Here is a 22,772-nt window from a genome sequence, read left to right on the forward strand (position 1 = left end):
GCCGTTACCGCAGGCGCAATTCCGGTTAGGCGGTAGAGTTTATTTACATTTCTCACCTACCCTGCGGCTGCCTTCCTCAGCTCAGGCTCCAAGATGGGGAAATCCTTCGCCAATTTCATGTGCAAGAAGGACTTTCATCCTGCCTCCAAATCCAATATCAAAAAAGTGAGTAAGGGGAGCCAAGGGAGGTCCTGGCCCTGGGCTCCGGGATTCCCAGGGGCTTGTTGAGGTGAGAGGAGTGGTTTCCCTAGGATGTTAGGAACTGTCGCCTCTTTTTCCAGGCCTCAAACTCCGGGGCTCTTGCCTCTCCTTCGCCCCGAGACAGTCGGTGACAAAGATGGCCCTCGAGGTTTTTTCTGTCTCATCCAAAAATCTGGCGGCTCCCTTCGGCTCTGTGCGGCGACGTAAATCTGTAATATATGAAGACCGAGAGTAGGCGTCCTTGGTATATCTCTCAGCATATTGTGATTTTTTTCTTTCTTGACCCCCAAAATTAACGACTTCTGAGCTCTACTGTTCTTGCAAAAAAGACCTCTTATTTATTTGAGGTAGATCTTAAAAGAGAAATTCACCCCGCACATCCTCTTTTTTTTACCCCATCGGATTATATGTTTTCAGTAAACACTTAAGCATCTGCTAGGTGTGGTTACAGAAAAATGCTGAATGGGATAGCAATGGAAAGTACAATAAAATAGAACGAATGGGACCTTGGGAATCAGACCTGTATTCTAGTTAGTACAGTACACTTTTAGCCCTGAGATATTGCATGAAATACCAATATTCCTGCTCCTTAATTTTCCATAATTAAGAATGATCAATATCGGTTGCCTTGACTTGTGAAATTGTTATAAGGACTGTGTAAGATGGTGTAAGTAAAGAATTCAGAACAAAATACCACTTAGCACTGTGTCCACACAAAGAGGAAGTGTTCGATAAAATGTTAATTGCCCCTACACACAAACTTACTCCTATCCTGCTCCTAAATACAGATGTTGCTCAGATTTTCATCTTTGGCTTACATCTTGCTCACTCTATGAGCTTTCCCACGCAATCACATTGGTTTCACGAGTTTAAACTACGCCTCCTCTTAATTCATGGTTATAAAATCTACAGCTCTAGATCTCTCCTCCAGCTCAAGGCACCTCAAACCAACTGTATTCTAGACAGCTTATTCTTGATGTCCTGTTGGTGTTTCACACACAACAAATCTGATACTTCTTTCATCCTAAATCTGTTCTTGTTATGCTTTCTAGCTTACATAAGTAGGAAATATGGGTAGTGACAAAATCCTTCATTCAGACACCCAAGTCAGAAATTCAAGATTCATCGCTTTCCTATCATCCTTTTATCTAGTAAGCTAATTATTTAATAACTTGAGTTATAATTCATATACAATTTACCCATTTAAAGTGTACAGTTCTTTTTAGTATAGTTACAGGTTTGTGTAGTCATCACCATAAAGCATATTCTAACCTCCCCCATAACAAAACTCCTCTGTTTGCAGTCACTCCCCATTTGTCCTTAATCATTCATTTCTCCCTTTATCTGCTGTTTCTGTAACTTTGCCCATTCTGTACATTTCATATAAATGGAACCCTGTGGTCTTTTGTGATTGCCTTTTTCACTTAGCATAATGTCTTCAAAGTTCATCTGTATTTTAGAATCATCAGTATAGCACCCCTTTTTATTATTGAGTAATTCCATTGTATATATGTTGCATGTTTTATTATTCCTTCACCAGCTGATGAATATATGACTTTCTTCTCCAAAGTAGTCTCTTTAAAGTACAACTCTTATCTCTTCCAGCTCTTTATTAAAATACTATACTGTAAATACTAAAATGCTATACAAATAACTAATCTGGTTCCAGTTTATTTTCATTTCATCATTGCTTGCTGCTGTTCTTCTTCCACAGATTTTTATACTCCAGTAATATCAAACTACTTACTTTCTATTTTATACCTTTGGCTCTTTTGCCTGAGTTCCCACTGTCAGTGGTATCTTGCCCTGTGAATATAGTTATATAATTAAAAAATGAAATAGGGCCTGGTGGCGCAGCGGGTTAAAGCACTGCACTGAGAAGCTAAAGCACTGCACTGAGAAGTTAAAGCCACTTCCGCATGAGTTCAATTCCCGCCTGCCCCGGAGGTGACCACATGGCGTGGCAGACCTCTCCTGACCCGCCCGCTGCTCCCCTCAGCAGTGTACTTCGTGGATCTGCCTGTTCTGCTCCCCACTCTGTCTCTGGTGAAGCCTCTGGCCACCCCTGAGCCTCTGGTCTGTACCCCAGTTCTATATGTACAAATAAATAAATCTTTAAAAAAAAAAAATGAAATAACTTTTAAGAACCAAAACTCCTATTCCTTCATTATATCTATCCTTTCTCCCTGCTCCCTAAAATTAATGCCTAGCTTATTCTATTTATGTACCTTTTACATGTTTCTGTTATCAAAATATCAAACCTAGCAGTTATTTATACAGTTTGTATCTTTATTATAAAATAATTTTAGCATACAAAAAAGCCAGTATGGTTTTCTGTTAGCAGATTTCTGAACAGTTTGAAGGCAAGAATATGTTTTATTACTTCTTATTCCAATCCATGATAAGTACTTTATGTATTTAAACTCTTGAGGTTTTGACACTAATAAGATAACTTCATAAAATCAAAAGATTTAGGTTGATGGCATGTATTCTTGTAGAAATAATGTTATTCATTACAGTATTGTTAATAATGTTATTCCACCAGGCAGCAATACATTAAATTTATCTGTTGGCACTCAGCCTTTTGAACTACACTGAAAATTCCAAACATGTGCCTTTTATTGCCTACCCCAGTGTAGTTTTTTTTTTCTACTGTGACTGTTTGAAGTCACTGGAAGAAGCTTTCAGGAACTAATCCTAAAAGACATTTCTGGTATGTTATGTCCCTAATGGGTTCTCCTTTCATGTCAATTTTAATCTCCGTAATGATTCTTCTTGTCACCATCTCAAATTGTGTCCTTAAGAGAACCTTCCTGTCTCGGTGTTCCTAAAATACTAGTAACTACCCCTGTTTTGCTTCTAAAATTGAATGATGATAGTCTTGTCTCACATCCTTCTACACTTGTTTGCCTCTACCCACATTCGTAATTATAATTTTTTTCAACATATTTGTTCTTGAATTCTACCTTCTTAAAACTTAGCACATTTGGAGAGAAAGTTTTGACTTGCTGTTTATGTTGAAAGGTTGCCAAACATTTTGTCCTTTTTTCTAGAAGTGAATAAAGACTCTGATACTTTTAAAACCTGTATAATACATAATTAAATATCCTGGCATAAGTTATGTGGGCCTTTTACTCAGTTAGGGTTAGGATTTGGGGGCTATAGCATAAAGACACATTATACCTGTGGTGTCAGTGTCCCTGAGCAGCTGTCGCTAGGACATCTGATGCACCTCCGCCCTATCTCTACTTCCGCTCATGTCCCTCTACCTTTTTCCTACAACTCTCCTTTCATTCCCTCTTTTTTTCCTCCCTCTTGTTCTTCATTTTCTCTTCTCTGGGTATGAGTGACACCCAGTAGGCATTATTTAACCCTACTCGTTGTGCCTTGTTCTAATGAACTTTCTCTACTGCATATATTATGTGTAGAGATGGTTGTTCTCTGAGGCAGCCCAGACACAGCGTATAGGAAGCCGTTGTACCACAGATGCTCACAGTGGTTCTCAACCCTGATTTTTTTTTTTTGCCTGAAAGTTTAGCAGATTCTTTTTTTTTTATTCTAGAATCCAAATGTGGCAGTTTGGTATCAGATATAGCTCCAGAATTGGTATTTCCACTAAAAAATACTTTCAGCAGTTTGAATAGCTGGATTTAGGATTTGTAGAAAGGCACAAATCATATTTTTCAGCTGTTATTTTGTGATCTCATCATGATCAAAATAGAGTAAATTTAAACTGCATACAGTATTTTGTATTTTATTATGAAAGAAAAACAAATTTCCTATTGAATTTTATCCAATTATTTAAAATTTTTTCCTTTACTAATTCAGGTATGGATGGCAGAACAGAAAATATCATATGATAAGAAAAAACAAGAAGAATTAATGCAACAGTATCTTAAAGAACAGGAATCATATGATAATAGGTAAGAAATTCTATGCTGTTGCTTTAGAATAACCAGCTGCATGCGAATGATACCTAACTGAATTAAATTTTAAAGAAGCTTCTTTATGTTATTTTGGGGGTGGAATTTGATTTCTGATGTAGCTAATTCCTAAGGTTCTTCCACCACAATAGCACCTGTGATCCATCACAATCCTTGGTGCTCTTCACTCTCCTGTTTTGAGTCCTTTCCTCCCCTATTTGCCTCAGGTCAATGGTCAGATTGCAAGTTTTATCTTTTTCCTGACCCTTTGCTTGGTTTCTCTGTATTCCTCTTAGAAGTGAAACCATCTGATATTTATCCTCCTTCTTCTTCTGACATATTTCACTTAGCGTAATCCTTTCTAGTACCATCTATGTCACTGCAAATGGCATGAGTAAGTTTATCTTTTGATCACTGAAGTTTTTTTTTTTTTAAGATTTATTTATTCGTACAGAACTGGGGTACAGGCCAGAAATGTGGAGGGTGAGAGGATTCACCAGAGACAGAGTGGGGAGCAGAACAGGCAGGTCTACGAAGCACACTGTTGAGGGGAGCAGCAGGCGGGTCAGGAGAGGTCTGCCACGCCATGTGGTCACCTCCGGGGCAGGCGGGGATCGAACTCATGCGGAAGTGGCTTAAGCTTCTTTGTGCTGTGCTTTAACCCGCTGCGCCACCAGGGAGGGCCTGAAGTTTTTTTTAATTGGATGCCCCAGTGATAAAATTTTCTTCACCCATGAATTATTTTTACTCATATACCTATAGATGACCACTTTTCCAACATTACTTATAACTGATATGACTCCATATATGGTTGGTGAGTAAGTCCCAAATTAAGCAAAGTTTAGAAGAACAAAATGGACACTTGTGAGTCCTTACTGGTGGCGCAATGTGTTAAAGCACAGCATTATGAAGTTACTCCAGCTACTGTAGCACGAGTTCGGTCCCCGACAGTGTAGTGACCCACATAGTATGGCAAACATCTCTTGACCTGCCCGCTGCTCCCCTCAGCAGTGTCTCAGTAGATCTGCCTGTTCTACTCCCCACTTTGTCTCTGGTGAATCCTCTAACTCTGCACAACTCTAGTTATGAAGGAAGGAAGGAAGGGAGAAAGGAATCTTTTTAAAAAATGGACATTTGAAGTGTTGAGACTTCTCACCAGCATTTTTTTAATATGCACTCAAAAGATGTATAAAACAGTTTCAAGTTGTAGTGAAGTAGCTTTACTTGATTTGTATGTTATTCTGTTAATGATAGGATCCTGGCTACATTTCTTCATTGGCTTATTACAGTGTTGTAGCTACCCTTCAGCTATTGTCATTTTATATTTGTATTTTTAAGTCTATAAAGTGATTACTCGTTTCACTAAGCAAGTGAATAGTGGTGCTTTCATTAGATAGACCATGCTCTGTTCCACTCAGTCCTATTTTCCATCAAAACATGGAACTTAACACAGTATAAATTATCACTAGACACTTTCTTTAAAATATATATTTAGAACAAAATTAAATAAACTTCCAGTTCAGTTAACTTTTTCACAAATTTTCTTAATCTGATTAACTTTTCATAAGTTCCTCCTTTGTGCAGTGCCACAAGAGTAGTAAGTAGGGGCCTATATAAGTGTGCTATCTAATTTCTCTCTACCCTTAAGAAAATCAGATAAGAGATACAAATGTATAGTTCAAGACTATTATAATTGATGTATTAAAAAATAGAATGCTTTAAGAATTATGGCATGTTAAAATAGGACAGAAGAATTCCACTTAGTATAATAAGGAAACATGAAAAAGATGACATTTAAACTGTACTGTTAAGAATGATAAGGTTTAGATCATGTTTCTCAATTGAAGGACCTGTGGCAATATTTGGATACATTTTTTTCTTTAAATTTATTTATTTATGCATATAGAACTGGGGTTCAGGCCAGAGGTTCAGGGGCGGTGAGAGGATTCACCAGAGACAGAGTATGGGGAACAGAACAGGCAGATTGATGAAGTACACTGCTGAGGGGAGCAGCAGGCCCGTCAGGAGAGGTCTGCCACACCATGTGGGTCAGTATGATAGAACTCATGCTGAAGTGGCTTCAGCTTCTCAGTATTGTGCTTTAATTCACTGGGCACCAGGGAGGGCCTGGATACATTTTTGATGGTCACAACTCTCGTTAGATGCCACTAGCATCTAATAGGCTGATGCTAGGAATAGTTCAAAACCTACAGAAAGCCCCTTACCACAATACTGATCTCTAGTTCACAATGTCAATAGCACCACTTGCTGAGAAACCCTGGCTTATATATAGTAACTTATTAAAAATCAGCATGATAGAAAATTAGAGCAGATTTGCCAAAAATAGCCATTTCTTCTTTATCCTAAAAACAGTTTTTTTTTCCCTTTGCAATTAATAAATATTTGACACTATGCAAGTGCCCTGTTTTTCCTTGAACTTTTGAACACTAATTTTAATATTCATTGATGGACTTTACCTGTACCATTTATGACTGTGGTATTCTAACAGCTATTTTCCACTTTTGTCATCCGCTCTACACTTTTAAATTTAAATTCCTATAGATGGAAGAATTTTTCCTAGCACTTATTTAGGTCAGTGTGGACTTGTAGGTATTTATCTAAGGGGTTAGACGTTATTCTTCAGAGTCTTCCAGCTTTGGCCATTGACCACTTTGTCACCTTGGTTCCTATTTAACATGCCTTATCCTTTTTTTTATTTTTGAAGGTGCCATTTCTTGGCACCACAGATGGTCCAGACATGGGTTTTAATTTTTATATCTTCAGCACTGGAATCCACCAACGACTCCAAGGAACCTTGGTTCCTTTTACTGGAGAAAGAAACTGAGAAACCATGATTCATTTTCTCCACATTTTCACCAATGTATGTTTGTTATTTTCCCTTTTTTTAGAATGGTCATCCTAATGAATGTAAAATGGTATCTCGTGGTTTTGATTTCTCTAGTGTAGTGATATTGAGCAGTTTGCTTGATTTTAATGTTCTAAATGGTGTTAATGTAACATAAAATATATTTTGCATACTTGTTTAAAGTGTATGTTGTACCCTTTCAGTGTAGTTACAGAGTTTTGGCACCCTCATCATATCTAATTTGAGAACATCATCAAAAAAAGAAATACTGATCTCATTAGCGGTCATTTCCCATTTCACCCTTCTGCTTCTCAACTCTTTGTGACTACTAACTTACTTTATGTCTCTATAGATTTGCCTCTCTGGACATGCAATATAAATGAGATCAAACAATATGTGGTCTTTTGTAACTGGCTTCTTTCATTTAATATAATGTTTTTGAAGTTCAGCCATGTTGTAGCATATATCAGTCATTGATTCCTTTTTGTTGCTGAATAACATTCCATTGTATAGCTATAGATACCTTCATCTTTTTGCTCTTTTCCTTTTTTCCCCCAGTTCTTTATTAACTCCAGTGGAAATAAGAGGAGAAGAATTATGATCGTATAGTATATCCTTTGTTACTAACTTTTCTAAATATAAGAGGAAATTCTATTCATTCCATAGCCTTCTTTATAATCAGTACTTTACTTTGATCTTATTAATTAAAACTCTAACTCAACCAACCAGTCATTCAATTTGTTGCAGCATATATCTCTTAAGCCTCAAACAGGGACCTTCCATTGTTAAAACAAGAGTTTTTGAGGTGCAGCGGACACTGATTCCATACAGTAATCAATCTGTTATAGAGTACCTTTAAACTCTTTCTTCCTTGGCCTAACTGAAGAATTTTGATTCTTTCATTGACTTTGACTTTTACCAGCTTTAATTGGGTTTGACTTCCTAAAGTCAGAGAGACTCGTTTTTCCAAAACTGTTTGATCCTTCACAATTAAGAAAAAATGTTGGCACTAGTTAACTTAATTCCAAATTTGTGTAGGCATATAATATTTCAAAGCTTCACTATTTCCATAGCATTTCAAAGTTTAAGAAAAGCATGTGAGAATGACTATAGATGACATTTCCCCCTTTTCTCTTGGGCAAGCCTGGATATCTCAGGTAATGAGAGTCTCAAAATTTACAACTAGTACAAAAAAGGCAGCACTGTTTAAATTTCCATTCATATACTTCACCTGTCAGTAAAGTTTGGGAACTTTAGCTCGCTCAAAAATATTTTAACTTAATTCACTCTGGGTTTATTTGGGAGGAAGAGTTTTTCTGTAGATTTTTTGCATCCTATACTTATACTTATGTCTTATTTCATTTAGGTTGCTTATGGGAGATGAACGTGTAAAGAATGGCCTTAATTTCATGTATGAGGCCCCACCAGGAGCAAAAAAAGGTACTTGCCTCATTTTTAAAGATATCTTTGATGTGTTTGCAACTGTGTTAAGAACTGTTCTGACAAACTCTTTTTCTAAGTTACTCTTCTTGTTAAAAATACTGTAATCAATACAGTAAAATAACTACTGAAACTTATTTAATAATATTTCGTATTTTGTCCTTTGGGAGGAAAAACTCAACATTAGCAGAAGTACATTTATCCTTTATAGTCTGTATATGACATTTGTCTTTCTTACTACAATTACCTATAAATAGAAAATATAGTATTTATTGTCTGTGACAAATGTAAATGTAAAAATTGGCATGCTTACTAAGTACATTTCATATCAGTTTTGTATTTTGTCCTTAAATGCTTTGAATTTTATCTTGTGGGAAAGAAGTGAAGCCAATAAATTCTTACAGTTACAGTTAAATATATGTAACATATTAGTATATCATAGCAAACTTTTATGTTGAAGTTTTTAACTTATCCTACCTTTTTTCCCTATGTTTTTGATATTCAATCAAGAAAACAAAGAGGTAAAGTACTATTTTCTATGTTTGAATTTACTTGCAAAAGATTTTAGTTCTATTAAAAATTTGAAAGACTTAAAAAAAAATTTGAAAGACTTTTTAATGAATGTCTTTAGAAAGAAGAAACAGAAGGTGAAACCGAATATAAATTTGAATGGCAGAAAGGAGCCCCACGAGAAAAGTAAGAACTATCTTTTCTTAAAAGATAAAATACAAGTCAATAAATTTCTCTTATATCTTTTCTCATTCATTAGAGAAAGAAGCTAAAATGAAAAGATATTGTGAATGATTTATTTAATTTGATTAATCATAGTCTCATATTTGGGGTTTTTCAGATTGGATACTTAATGTGATGCTTGTAAATATTAAACAGACTGTTATAGATCCTGATACTTATTGACATTACACATTTAATAATGTACTTGAAATAAATAAAGCTATTTTTCAAATTAACTATTGTTAATATTTTAAATTATTTTTGTGTTTGTACATTTTCTCCCCTAAATAGATATGCCAAAGATGACATGAACATCAGAGATCAGCCGTTTGGTATTCAGGCAAGTGACATATATTTTACTTTGTAAAGATTTTATTTATTTAGTAAACATTTCTTTGTCTTGTCCAAAAGTTTTTAAACTTAAAAAAGGCTATATGGTTTCTGTTTGTATAAGACAGTAGAAGAACAGAAGAAAAAGGTGACTTTTTGAAGTTGAGAATTAAAATTTTGTAGGGTGGGTTTTAATGATAATGATCTTTGCAGTTTTCAAGGAATTTGGAAAATTAGGTCAATGTGAGGAAAAAATATGAAACTAATTGCTTAGAAATGGGATAGACTATCACAGTAGGGCCTGGTTTGTGTTACGATTTTTTTTTTTTTTGCTGAAACATGGCTTCCTTATGGAAGATTGCTTTGCTTATTTATTTATGTATTATCTGTGCCTGCTTTCCTGCTACATAGGCAGAATTGAGTAGTTCAACAAAGGTCTCTTAGCTACAGCAAAATTTAGGAAATGGAAACATTAAAGGTTAGCTTTTTAAAACTAGGGAGTTTAAGATTAAACCTTGACATAATTCTTTTTTGGTATTTGCCACTTGTTTTTGGATAACATTGTCTTATTTGTTGCCACAAAAATAAGAATCTAAAAGACATAGGGTCTAGCTTAGTTTTTAGGCTAAATTTATAGTGAAAGATTTTAGTGTTTGTATTAAATTACCAAATATATAATTATGAAGTGTCTTTCCCCTAGAGAATTTTTCTTATTTTAAAAATAAGAAAAATTTCAACTCTACCAAGGAGTAAGAAGATAAACATTAGATTCTTAGTATTTTAATAACCAAAATATTGTTTGCTGTTTCTCAGGTTCGAAATGTGAGATGCATTAAGTGTCACAAATGGGGTCATGTTAACACAGATCGAGAATGTCCTTTGTTTGGTCTTTCTGGAATCAATGCAAGTTCAGTTCCTACTGATGGCTCAGGTATGCACTAGACAATATGTTTTAAAATTTATAGTAAAGGCAAAGATAAAATAACATGTCTTTAATTTGTCTAGTTATTGTTTTGGATTGGTTTAATTTGGATTTGTTTTGGACTAAGTCATGTGCCTAAAAATGATGATCACCGGTGAAGTTTGATCATATGTTTAGAATTTAGTGTACCAGAGTTAAATTCTGTTTTACAAGATAAGGACTATTAGACTCAAATTTAAAGGTGAAAAACAATTAAAAAATGGTTATTCTCATACTTATGACCTCCTGAAATGTAAAGGTAGATGGGACTAAAAGCCTCAGTACAATTGCCTCTTTTCATAGATAAAATCAAAATTGAATTGGAAAAGATGGTGAATATGTACAAAGTAGTTTTTATTTCAGTTATTTACCTCCCTGCCTATTATGTGTACTTAAGAGAAAGTGTTCTAATTTGATTTGACTCTTTTTATAAATTTATAACTGAGACAGCAACACTATTTCAGCCCTATAATAAATCATAGTAGCTATTATTGTTTAGCCTTGTAATCTTCAGTAAATCATTTCAATTTTATGATGTTCAACTCTTCAACTTAAAAAAAAAATTTTTATAAGAAATCTTACATAAAACCCCGGTATTTAGCTCATATAAAGGCAAACTGCTCTATTGAAGCAAATGTTTGGACATAAGCCCTGTCCTTAATTCACCTTGATCTTTTTATACTCCCTGTGCTGCCATTGCTACTTCTAAACCCAGGGTTAACACTTTAGTCATCATATGGCCTTCAGCCTTTTGTCAGTAGCAAGCTTGAGATCCAATTTTCTGTAGCAGGAGATCTTCCTTCAGTCATATGATAATGTGATTTCTAATAAGAAAAATATATCAGGCTTTGCCTCAGAAACCTGATACAGAGCTCCTAAAGTCCTTGTAAATTCCTAAGTGATGAGTTATGGGGGTATCTTTTATTCTGGTATCTGGACTTTAACCCACTTTCTGACACAGTGTTCTTAAATTCCTTGTCATTTCCTGGGTAATAGGAATGTCTCTAGTTCTAACGAGGCAACTCAGGGTGGGCCCCTAGAGAGCTAATCACAGGAAAGAACATAGAAGCTCAGTGACCTTTCCCCAGAACTTGGCCCTGTGTATCTACCACAGGCTTTTTATCTCTATCTATACCCCTAATAAACCCATAAATTTGTTTCCAAGTTCTATGAGCAGCTCTAGCAAATGAATTGAACCGGAGGAAGGGTTCAATTCGGAATATCAATATGAAGATATTCAGTTTGTAACCAAGTTGGGCAGAAATTTGGGGAACCTGGGAACATTCTACTTGAGACTGGGATCTGAAGTAGAATAAGAGCAGTCTTTTGAAACTGAGCTCTTAACCTGAGGAATCTGTTGCTGTCTTTAGGCAGATAGTATCAATATGAGTGAAATTATCAGACACCCAGCCAATACAACAAAAAATTGCTAGGTGTGGGGAGAAACCGCCACACATTTCATGATGAGAAGTTGTGAGTGTTCTGTGTTAGTGAAGAAGACACACAGAAAGAAACATAGTAGGCAAGAATTGGGTTTTCCCGCCATAAGAAGAAAAAATTGAGGGTTTGTTTTTTTTTTAACTTTCCCAATAAGCCAAATGCAGGCTATGGATTCAAAATGCCAGCTCTTATATTAGAAGTATAGGGGTTTGATCCATTATCTTGTTGGACATACCTCTTTAATGGTGTTATGGATGTCATTATGTATAGAGTTTGTACACCAATAGAATGAGGCAGCTAATTTTTTATATATTCTTACTGCTCTACCAAAGGTTAAGAAACCTTTAGAGGGGAAATGATTTTGCTCAGTGGTGAGAGAATATTGATAACAGACCTTAGTCTGCAGTTTTGACAGACGAATATCCCATTTTACCACGTAGTAGATGCTCTTAAAATCCGCGTACTATCTCCTCCTGTTAACGAGAGGAAAAAGATCCCAGAAGAAATAAAATTTCAAAGGAAATGAGGGTAGAGTAGATCATATGTGAGTAGTCCATGGCTCAAATATTGCTGAACACTTATTTTAGTCACAGGAGTCAGTTGCTATATCTGAAAAGTATATTCTGTTTTCTGGGAGGGTTTGCATCCTTCTCGTCTTTTCCTTCATTCCAGCCATATGCCATTATAATTGCATGCCTCCTGTGTTGGGTAGGGACAATTAGCAGTGATAGCTATCTTTGCTCCTCAGCTTTGCTTCTGAGAGAAATGAGTAACATAGATTCGAGACTTTGTTCTTTATTAGAAATCAATGGACGTGCTTTCTCTTGAGTTAGAAAGTCTTAAATAACAACAACCTAAAGAACTTGTGCTATTTAGTTTTAACCTTTAGTGTTTAAGAATGTGAAGTGAATTTGATAGAGTGAAGCTGGTTTTGACTCTTGTACAGATCTCCATTTATACAGTAATGCAGTCATTCATTTTATATAGTCAAAGTTTTTGGACCCCCCCTTATGGTGGGGTATTACTGTATTAGTATTTGTCAACTGAAAAAATGAATTAGTTAAAAAAGCTTGCATCTTTCCTTCTTGTCAAATTTTAGCATATGTGTAACCAAACTTGAGAAGTCTTAAGTCTACAAATTAATGATTTTCTAGCAAAGTAAGTTGAGAGTGGGGTGATAAAAGGTAAAAAGTATTACCTTTATTAAAACTATATTAATATCACTGAAATTTAAAATGATCTGTCACGTCAATATGAAAAAGTTGAACATACAAACACAAGAAACAAAGGCCATAAATATAAGTGGTTTGCAAACAGAGAAATTCAAGAGGCTGTTACACTGCAAGACCATAATAACCAAAAGAAGTAAAAGCTAAAATAATTGTTATCTGTTCACTGATCAAAATTGGTAAAGATTCAAAAGAACTATATACCCAGGGTGGAGCAAGTGTGGTAAATTGAACCTTTCAATCCACTAAGAGTGGCCTTTCTAAAGTCATTTTATATATCAAAATCTGTAAAAATGTGTATCCTTTTACATAAAAACTCAGCTTCCAGAAATTTATAAAATGATAAAGTAGATACTCAAAAGCTTATAGAAACAACCCTAACTGTATATTAGTAAGAGGTTAGTAAAAAAATAAAAACAAGCTCGCTCAGATACTCAGCAGTCACTTATTGTGCCAGGTGTTTTTCTAGGCTATTGGATCACAGTGTTAGAGTAGGTTCTTCATTCCATTATACTGGCACTGACAAAATAAACTAATAAAAAATAGTAGATATTTATAAATTCTGTGATGAAAATTAGATTGGGTGCTGGGATTTGTTGTGATTGGCACCTAGTGTTTGATTCTATTTGTCTTTTTTTTTTTTTTAAAAAAAAAATGGGAAGTAATTTTAGAATAAGGGGTAAGGAATACCATTTGTTGGAAAAGATACCAATCTGATACCAAAATGGCAGAAAGGATACAAGACCTTAGAGAAGAACATTTTGTTTCTTACGCAGGAAGAATGCCTTCCACCCAGCGAGAACCATAAATTTGGTTTAAGATTTAACATAGTTGGAAAGGAAAGATGACCTGACAGAAACAACAGAAGAAAAACAAGCACAGATTTCTCTTGGATGATGTTGAATGAGTAGAACTGTTACAGGGCAACCCCAGTGTGATTTGGATTGCCTGACTGTGGGTCCTCACCCGTCGGCTCAGAGGACTTATAATAAGATTCAACTGCAGGCACACGCAAAAAGGTTAATAATGGGTTTATTTACAAGAGAAAGGGAAATTAATAACTCAGGGGAAAAGAGAAAGAGATAAGTTGGTTAATGCATCCTACAAGTTCCACTGACCTGGAGCCCCAGTCGCACACAAAACCAGTGAAAAGCCAAGAGCTTACAATAACAAGGAGTTATTGTAAGCCTCGAGGCCAAGAGACCTCAAAGCCCACGTGTCTGGTTTTATATCCAAACAAAATGGCTCCTTAGCCCCTCTCTCTCCTGGGGTCCTAGCAATCCTCCCTTTGGTGATGATGAGATTTGTAGTTCGAAGGTATATGCCCATATTAAATTTATTTTCAGAATAATACAAATAGTTAATGAAAGCAAGGAGTTATTGTTATGTTTTATGTTTAAAGGTTATGTTAATGATGAGAAATAATTAGCGACTGAATTCATTTTGCCTGAATTCATTTCCAAGGTTTATGGAAGTAGACATTAGGAAAACTTCAATTTCCATTTTTTCCTTTCAAACAGATAAAATGTATATGAGAACAAATACTGTAAAGACACGGCCATTGTTAATTTCTTAAATCCTATACTTCACTTCCCTAAGAGTATCTCAAAGCAGTGTACTCTGAGGAGATTATGATAAAAAAATAGATCGTAACTTTCATTGTCTATGCTACCACATAAACTGATGAAAATTACACATGTATTTATGATACACTGTCAAGATTGAGAGCCAGGGTCCTCCCTGGTGGTGCAACAGGTTAAAGCTCATCACTATGCTTGCCACAGCCACTTCAACATAAGTTCAATCCCTGGTTAGGGGGTGACTACATGGCACAGCAGACTTCTCCTGACCCGCTCCTCCCCTTAGCAGTGTACTTAGTCATATCTGCCCGTTCTGCTCCCCACTCTGTCTCTGGTGAATCTTCTCACCACCTCTGCACCTCTGGCCTGTACCCCAGTTCTGTATGCATAAATAAATAAATCTTAAAAAAAAGATTGAGAATCATCACTTTCGGTTGTATAAGAACAACTGAACTTTGGGAAGACATATGGACACATACTTTCCCAAAAATCCTGGAAAAGGAAAGACCAGCACATTAGAAGTGTTTGTATCTGGGTTGTGAGATTACTTGAGATTTTTAATTTCATCTGTTTGCTTATCTGGCTAAGCAGCAGTGAAGGTAAATTACATTTATAAAATTTTAAATAAATATTTTTTAGAAAAACTATGCATAGGATAAATTAGTTTGAATTGTATTGCTCAGTTAATGCCTTTAAAGTTTGAATTGAATTTAGCAGTACCACTTAACTGATATTAATAGAAACCATTAAAGATTTCTCAGAAACAAAATCAGAATTCTACCATATCAAATAGAAAAGCAAATAATAGCGACGTTGTGTTCTGAATTAGAATGCAGTGAAAAATAAACTGGCCAATTTCCTAATCCACTTGCTGATTCAAGCTAAAAAAAAATCTTTTCATTTAAAAAAAAAATCACCTATTGAATAATGTCTCACCAGTGAATAGAGATTATTTTTGCAATAAGGCAATTTCAGTGGATGTGGTTATCATGGGATAATCACACCCCTGGGGTACAGCCTTGTGCCTGTAATCTCCCAGGAGTGTAATTATTTCATGATAACGGTACCCCCTGGTGTTACATTATTTCTATTATGAAATTCTTAGTTTAGTATATAAAGTAACTTACTTTGATCACTGGAACCTGCAAGGTGCTGTTAGAATGTTCCAGCTGTGAGGTTTACAGAGACCAGCTATAAGATTTACTTCTCCTTTACAAAGTTAAATTAGGCAATCAAAATGCTTCTTCGGGCTAAGCTGGTTTAGAATATCTTTTCCACTGATAAGATCATCTTAACTATGTAAGTTTTCATCCACACTACTTACATCCTTCTGAAACTTGTAAGCTTCAGTGATGACTGAATTTTATCTATATTAGGTTATATTACAATATAACTAAATAGCCATCCTACCAACCTTTTATCTATACTTCATAGTCTTTATTCTTATTAATGATTCTCAGCATCTGTTACTCATATTTTTAATGTATATTGAAAGTAAACATCTTTTTTTAATGCACAATAGAGGTTTTCAACAAATTAATTGGGGTTTTGGTTCTCAATGGATTTAATAGGTTTATATACTGTATATCTACTAAATTTTTTGTGTGTATTTTATCTTGCTAGATTTTATTTTTTACAGAAGTTTCAGGTTCATAACAAAATTAAAAGAAAGATAAAGATTTTCCATATGCTCTTTTTCCCTTGCATTCATAATGCTCTCTCACTATCAGGAGAATTCAACCAATATCTTCCAAAAGAATTTCCTTATAATTGGTGAACTTACATTAAGATAGCATTTATTACCCAAAGTTTGTGGTTTACCATAGGTCTTGTTCTTGCTGTATACATTTTGTGGGTTTAAACAACTATATAATGGCATATATATTCTATAATTATAGTGTAGTACAGAGTAGTCTCACTGTCCTGAAAAGTCTCTGTGCTCCATCTGTTCATCCCCCCGTCCTTTCTCATCCCTCCACAACAACTGATCATTTTATTGTCTCCGTAGTTTTGCCTTTTCAAGATCATATAGTGGGAATCTTACAGTGTGTAGCCTTCTTTAGTCATATATAGTTAAGTTCTTCTGTATCTCTTCATGGCTTAATAACTCATTTCTGCCTAGTATTGAGTAATATTCCATTGTTTGGCTGTACCATGGTTTACTGATAAGCATTCAGCCATTGAAGGACATCTTAATTGCTATTAAATTTTGTTAATTATGAAAAAAGCTGCTGTAAACATCCATTTGCAGCTGTTTGTGTAGACATAAGTTTCTATTCCTTTGGGTAAATTCCAAGGATGGTTGCTATTGCTAGGTCATGTGGTAAGAGTATGTTTAGTTTTATAGGAAAATCCCAAACTGTCTTTAAAAGTAGCTGTAATGAAATAAGAGAGTTCCTTTTGTTCCACATCCTCACCAGCATCTGCTGCCGTCAGTATTCTGAAGTTTAGCCGTTCTAGTAGGTGTGTACTAGTATCTTGTTTTTCTTTTCATTTGCCTAACCCAATAACATATGATACAACAATCTTTTCATGTACTTATTTGCCATCTATCTATGTTCTTGGTAAGGTATAAAGGTTATTGTTTCTTTAAATTGGGTTGTTTTCTTCTTATTGAATTTTAGGAGTTCTCTGTGTATTTTCCATAACAGCCCTTTAGATCAGAGGTGTCATCCACAAATACTTCTCCTAGTCTGTGGCATGTCTTTTTATCTTCTTAAGCAAATATTATTTTAACAGCTTTATTGGGCTACAGTTTACATATATTACAATTCATCCATTTAAAGTTATATAGTTCAGTGTCTTAATATATTCACATAGTTGTACATCTATCACCACAGTCAGTTTTACAACATTTTTTAAGATTTATTTATTTATGCACACAAGAACTAGGGTGTTAGTCAGAGATGCGGGGGCTGAGAGGATTTGCCAGAGACAAGAGTGGGGAGCAGAACAGGCAGAACTATTGAAATATACTGCTGAGTAGGGGAGCAGTAGGCAAGTTAGGAGAAGTCTGATGCGCCATGGGGTCACCTCCCTAGCCAGGGATTGAACTTGTGCTGCAGTGGCTGCCTACAGTTTCAGTGCTGCGTCTTAACCCCTTGTGCCACCACGGAGGCCCAGTTTTAGAACATTTTATTATTCTAAAAGGAAACTTCCTGGCCCTCAGCCTTCATGCCACACTTCTCAGACTCTTCCAACCGTAGGCAGTCACTAATCTACTTTCTGTGTCTAGTCTCAGTACCTGGATAAATCATACATTATATAGGAAAAAAAGTTCTTATTCTCATTTTCTTTCTTTCTTTTTTTTTCTCTTCCATTTTCTATCGATTTTTACTTTTCTCTTTTAGGAAGTTTATTTTGACAAATCTAAAAAGTCACTGATTCTTTTCTTAACTGTGCCCAGTATCAAAAGTGTTTTTCTATTAGTGATATTTCTAATTCTTTTAGATTCTTTCTTGGAGTTTCCCTCTCTGTATTAACAACCTGCTCTTGCATGTTGTTCACTTTATCCCTTAAATTCCCAATGTGGGGCCCTCCCTGGTAGCACAAGGGATTAAAGCACAGCACTATGAAGCTGTACTGAGCCACTTCACAAGTTTGATGCCTGGCCAGGGAGATGACCCCCCATAGCACAGCAGACCTCTTCTGCCCACTGCTTCTCTCAGTAGTATATTTCAGTACATCTGCCTGTCTGTTCTCCACTTTGTCTCTGGTGAATCCTCTCACCTCCTGCACCTGCAGCCTATACCCCAGTTTTTATATGCATAAATAAATAAATCTTTAGACAAAAAGAAAGAAAAATGATAAACTTAGTAGCACTCTGCAAATACCCCATATCTGTTAGGGAATTCCCTTAGGCAACTCCTTGAAGAAGTTGAATCCTACCAGTATATATAGCTACCACAACTGATGTCAGATATACTTTTAATCCTTAAACATAAGTCTACTATTGAAGTATTTGTGCTACTAAACTCTCATTAAAGCTAAACTCCTCAAATAGTTATTAAGTCTATCAAATAAATAAGGGATTGACCTCAAAATAAGGGAAATAAGGGAAGTAAAGTTAAGCACCATTTCTTTCCTTTATTTGTATTAAGTCAGTCAGGAACATATATATATATACATACATACATGTATACATACATTTATGTGGGAGCTAGCTGAAAGGAACACTGAAAACTAATGAGATTATTCAGTAAAATTTGTCAAGTCATAGTGTCTTGAAGGTTAAAATGATGCTCTTAAATTGTACTTAAAATATTAGCTATTTTAGTGATTACCAGTGGTTAAGTCATTTCAAACTGTAAGAGCTATTATGACATAGTAATTAAATTTGTTGTAGAATGGCTGTGCTTTGGAATTGAAATTAACAAATTAATTATAATCCTGTCAGAAAAATGGCTCTGCTCAGTGTTAAAATCATGTGTGGGGCTAGCAGTATCTAGACCACCCATAATCTCAAAGAAGAAAGTATGATTCTCATATAGTCATAACTCTTTTATATAACTCTTCCCATTAACATCAAAGTCTGCCAGTTTCAAATAAAGGAGATTAGCAAGTGATTACCATAGGAAAAAGAATGAATGAAATTTACCTCCCCTGGTAAATATTCATTCTCTACCCAAGTCAGACATAATGAATCTTGGTTTTTTTTTTATAAATTGACTTAAAATATTTTTAACTTTAATAAAAATTACTTCTTGTATTACCTGATTATGAAACGAGTGACCATAATATTTGACTTCATTCAGTTTTTTTTTAATAGTTTATTTTTATATAATTTTGTGAATTTTTCCATCTTAGTTGCAATCCCCTTTGGGCTTCCCATCACCATAGTCCAGTGCATTTCCTTCCCCCACTGTTTTTGATCCCATTCCCCACTCCACCCCCCAAAAATGTCTCTGGTATATAACTGTTCATTATTATTATTTTCTCACCTGATCCGTTATATTCCTGCTATGAGTGAAACCATCCAGTATTTTTCCTTTTCTTTCTGGCTTATTTCACTAAGCATGATCTTTTCCAGCTCCATCCATGTTGCTGTAAAAGGCATGTGTTTTTTTTTTTTTTGTTTGTGAATAATAGTCAATTGTGTATACAGACATAATGAATCTTAACGTGAACCTCTGTGATCCACTCATAATGCCTTTTTTTTAAACCTTTTCTAAATCCTGTGAGAGTTTGTTTGAAAATGAAATTCAGTTTTTGGTTTGTTCCTGGAAAGTATAACCTTTTCTGAAACAGAGACTGTCTCTTATTTGTCTTTGTAATCCTCAGTGCCTTGCACAGTGTACATGCTTAGTAAATAATAGTCTAGTGAGTGATTAAACTGAAAAACTTGGCTGACTCTTCTAAATATCACTGTATATTATCTTCTCTGAATATCTTATGACACAAACTTGCAATATATATTTTCCTGTTCTTTCACATGAACTTATTTTCTCCAAAAGAAAATATCATTTGTTACTTTTTAAGTAAAACACACTTGTCTTGAGTGTAGAGTTTGAGTTTGACAAATGCGGGTATCCTTGTAACTGCCTGACAAGACAAAGCATAGTGCATTGCCATCGCTGCGCCCTTTCTAGTGAACTTCTTCCACCACTAGTCTAATTTGCAATCCCATATATTAGTTTACCTATTCATGAATTTCATATAAGTGGAATTGTAAAAATGAGTTACTGTCTAACTTCTTTGACTCAATATGTTTTTGAAGTTCATGACACATAACTTGTCATGAGTATTCACATTCTTCTATGTATTTAAAATATACTAATTTCTGGGTCTTTTTCCTGGTGGCCTAGGGGTTAAGTCTCAGCACTGTCATCGCCACTGCTTGAGTTTAATCCCCGATCAGGGAGCTAACTGACATAATGTGCAGTAAACCTCTCCTGTCTCACCCTCTGCTTCCCTTAGCAGTATATTTCAGTGGATACGCCTGTTTCTGGGGAATCTTCTCACATCCCCTGCCCTATACTTTTAACCTGTAACCCAGTTCACATATGCAGAATGAATAAATGTAATATTAACTTCCAATAGTTCATGTTTATCACACCATTAGTGGTTTTTCTTATCTACTAGGATTATAAATTTACTTTACTGTTGCCACATACATTATTACTAAAATATTTGTATATAAATTAAGTTGAAAATGTGGGTTTAAAGACATAATAAATATAAGTCATATGTCTTTAACTGTATTGATTCTGAGGCAAAGTTGTTTTTAATAAAGTGTATTTTTATTAGCAGTTTCATCTTTCCTTGCTTTTGTATATTTTCCAGACACATAGACTAAAACTAAGTGTTTAATTTTTCCTTTACGTTGTATTTTTTAAGAGCAATCAAAATAGCTGTCTTTAGTATGAACTTGGGATAAGGGCAACAAGAAACACTATTGTTTCTAGCCTCCACAAAGATGAACTGGCAGTGTGTCAGGAAAATTCCCAGTATGGAGCAGTTTTATTACAATTCAGTACAATTGGTTCTTGCATAACCTTTAGAAAATCATACATAAAACATTCCCATCTATATAAATAAAAATCACCCACACACTTTATTAATAGCTTTGTTCACTTTTTCTCTGAGACTTGTGCTGCATGTTCCCACTGTGTCCCCTTGTTAAATCTTTTTTTAAGATAGCTTTCTTAAAACTAAAAAGGTTAGGTAATAATAGGAATCAAATATAAGCATGAGATAATTCTTGATAATTCTTAGCAGACATCGATCTCCTTCTTGATTGTACACTATGACTGATATCTCTATAAACATCTATTTATATTTAGTGACAAGGAGTGGCTTATTCACTGAGTAGAGTTGATTTAACTTTATTAAAGAGAGCAAAGGTTATACTTTCATGGGAATAAGAACCATCTTATTTGTAGTAAAGTTTGAGGGCTTATTTTTAAGGTAATACTACTATTACTATGACTACAGTAAATACATCGTGAAAACAGCCTTTTTTCATTAATCTAGTTTATTAGCCAGAATGTTTTTGTTTATAGAGGTCATAATATATTGAAGGATAGTAAATGACATTATTATCTAAAATCTGGGATATTCTATAGGATATATACCCCATTTCTTCAAAAAGTGATTAGTAATAAAGGAAGACTTGTGGAAAGGTTGGTAAATATTTTTAGATTAAAAGAGACTCCAGAGATATATGAGCCAAATACTTTGATTGTAATTTGAATAAGTCAGGTATAAAAAGATAATTTGGGGAACAATTGAAGAAAGTGACACATACCAAGGTTATATCTACAATTTTGTTTGAAAAAAACTGTATCAAGAGGTCCCTCCCTGGTGGCGCAGCAGGTTAAAGCACTGCACTAAGAAGCTAAAGCCACTTTCCCATTCGTGTTCGAGCCCTACCTGCCCGGGAGGTGATTCACATGGCGTGGCAGACCTCTCCTGGCCCACCCGCTGCTCCCCTTAGCAGTATACTTCATCATTCGGCCTGTTCTGCTCCCCATTCTTTCTGTGGTGAATCCTCTTACTGCCCCTGCACCTCTGGCCTGTACCCCAGTTCAAGAAACAAAATTGGAGGTAATTGATAAATAAGAATCACAAAATATTGATAATTACTGAAGCTTTGTGATGAGTACATGGGTGCGTTACATTATTCTTTCTAGGTTGAAGTTTTCCACAGCTTAAAGTTAAAACTAAATATACATATACTCACATATACAATGAGAAGGAAGTTTATCACAACTGTAATAGCAAACAAGACTATACTTACTATACTTTAGCATTTTAAATTCAGCATATAGCATCCAATTAAACTAAATATGTGTATTGCATTTGGGGGAAGGAAAGCATTTGCATTTTAACACAGCCCTCCCTAACCTACAACTCAGGTTCCTCCTTCCTCCCACTGAATACCATAAAATGTAAAAGATAATGTTTTCTTTGAAAGGAATGATGAACTTTGAATGGAAGATAATCTGGTTTGGGAAAAGCAGGTGGGCCTGGTGCTAGCAGTGAAATATAAATATCTCTGCCTACAATGTTTGTCTTCCTCCTGTGCATTGTACGATTCACCTAAGACTACTATCATCTAATTATGAAGTC

At 35.1% G+C, this 22,772-nt stretch overlaps 1 protein-coding gene across 1 annotated transcript in view; it reads left to right on the plus strand.

Moving 5' to 3' along the window:
• The first annotated feature begins 19 nt into the window (after positions 1–19).
• CIR1 (corepressor interacting with RBPJ, 1) overlaps positions 20–22,772 on the plus strand; it is a 30,349-nt gene continuing 7,596 nt past the window's right edge. Inside the window, exons 1-7 of the mRNA XM_004674519.2 lie at positions 20–165; positions 4,030–4,124; positions 8,357–8,430; positions 8,941–8,951; positions 9,062–9,126; positions 9,454–9,502; positions 10,306–10,423. Of these exons, the coding sequence (XP_004674576.1) occupies positions 94–165; positions 4,030–4,124; positions 8,357–8,430; positions 8,941–8,951; positions 9,062–9,126; positions 9,454–9,502; positions 10,306–10,423 (484 nt within the window). The 5' untranslated portion in view covers positions 20–93. The remainder of the gene's footprint in view (positions 166–4,029; positions 4,125–8,356; positions 8,431–8,940; positions 8,952–9,061; positions 9,127–9,453; positions 9,503–10,305; positions 10,424–22,772) is intronic.

The sequence above is a fragment of the Condylura cristata genome, unplaced genomic scaffold (assembly GCF_000260355.1).
Source record: "Condylura cristata isolate star-nosed mole 26May11 unplaced genomic scaffold, ConCri1.0 scaffold00002, whole genome shotgun sequence".
NCBI classification, from domain to species: Eukaryota; Metazoa; Chordata; class Mammalia; order Eulipotyphla; family Talpidae; genus Condylura; species Condylura cristata.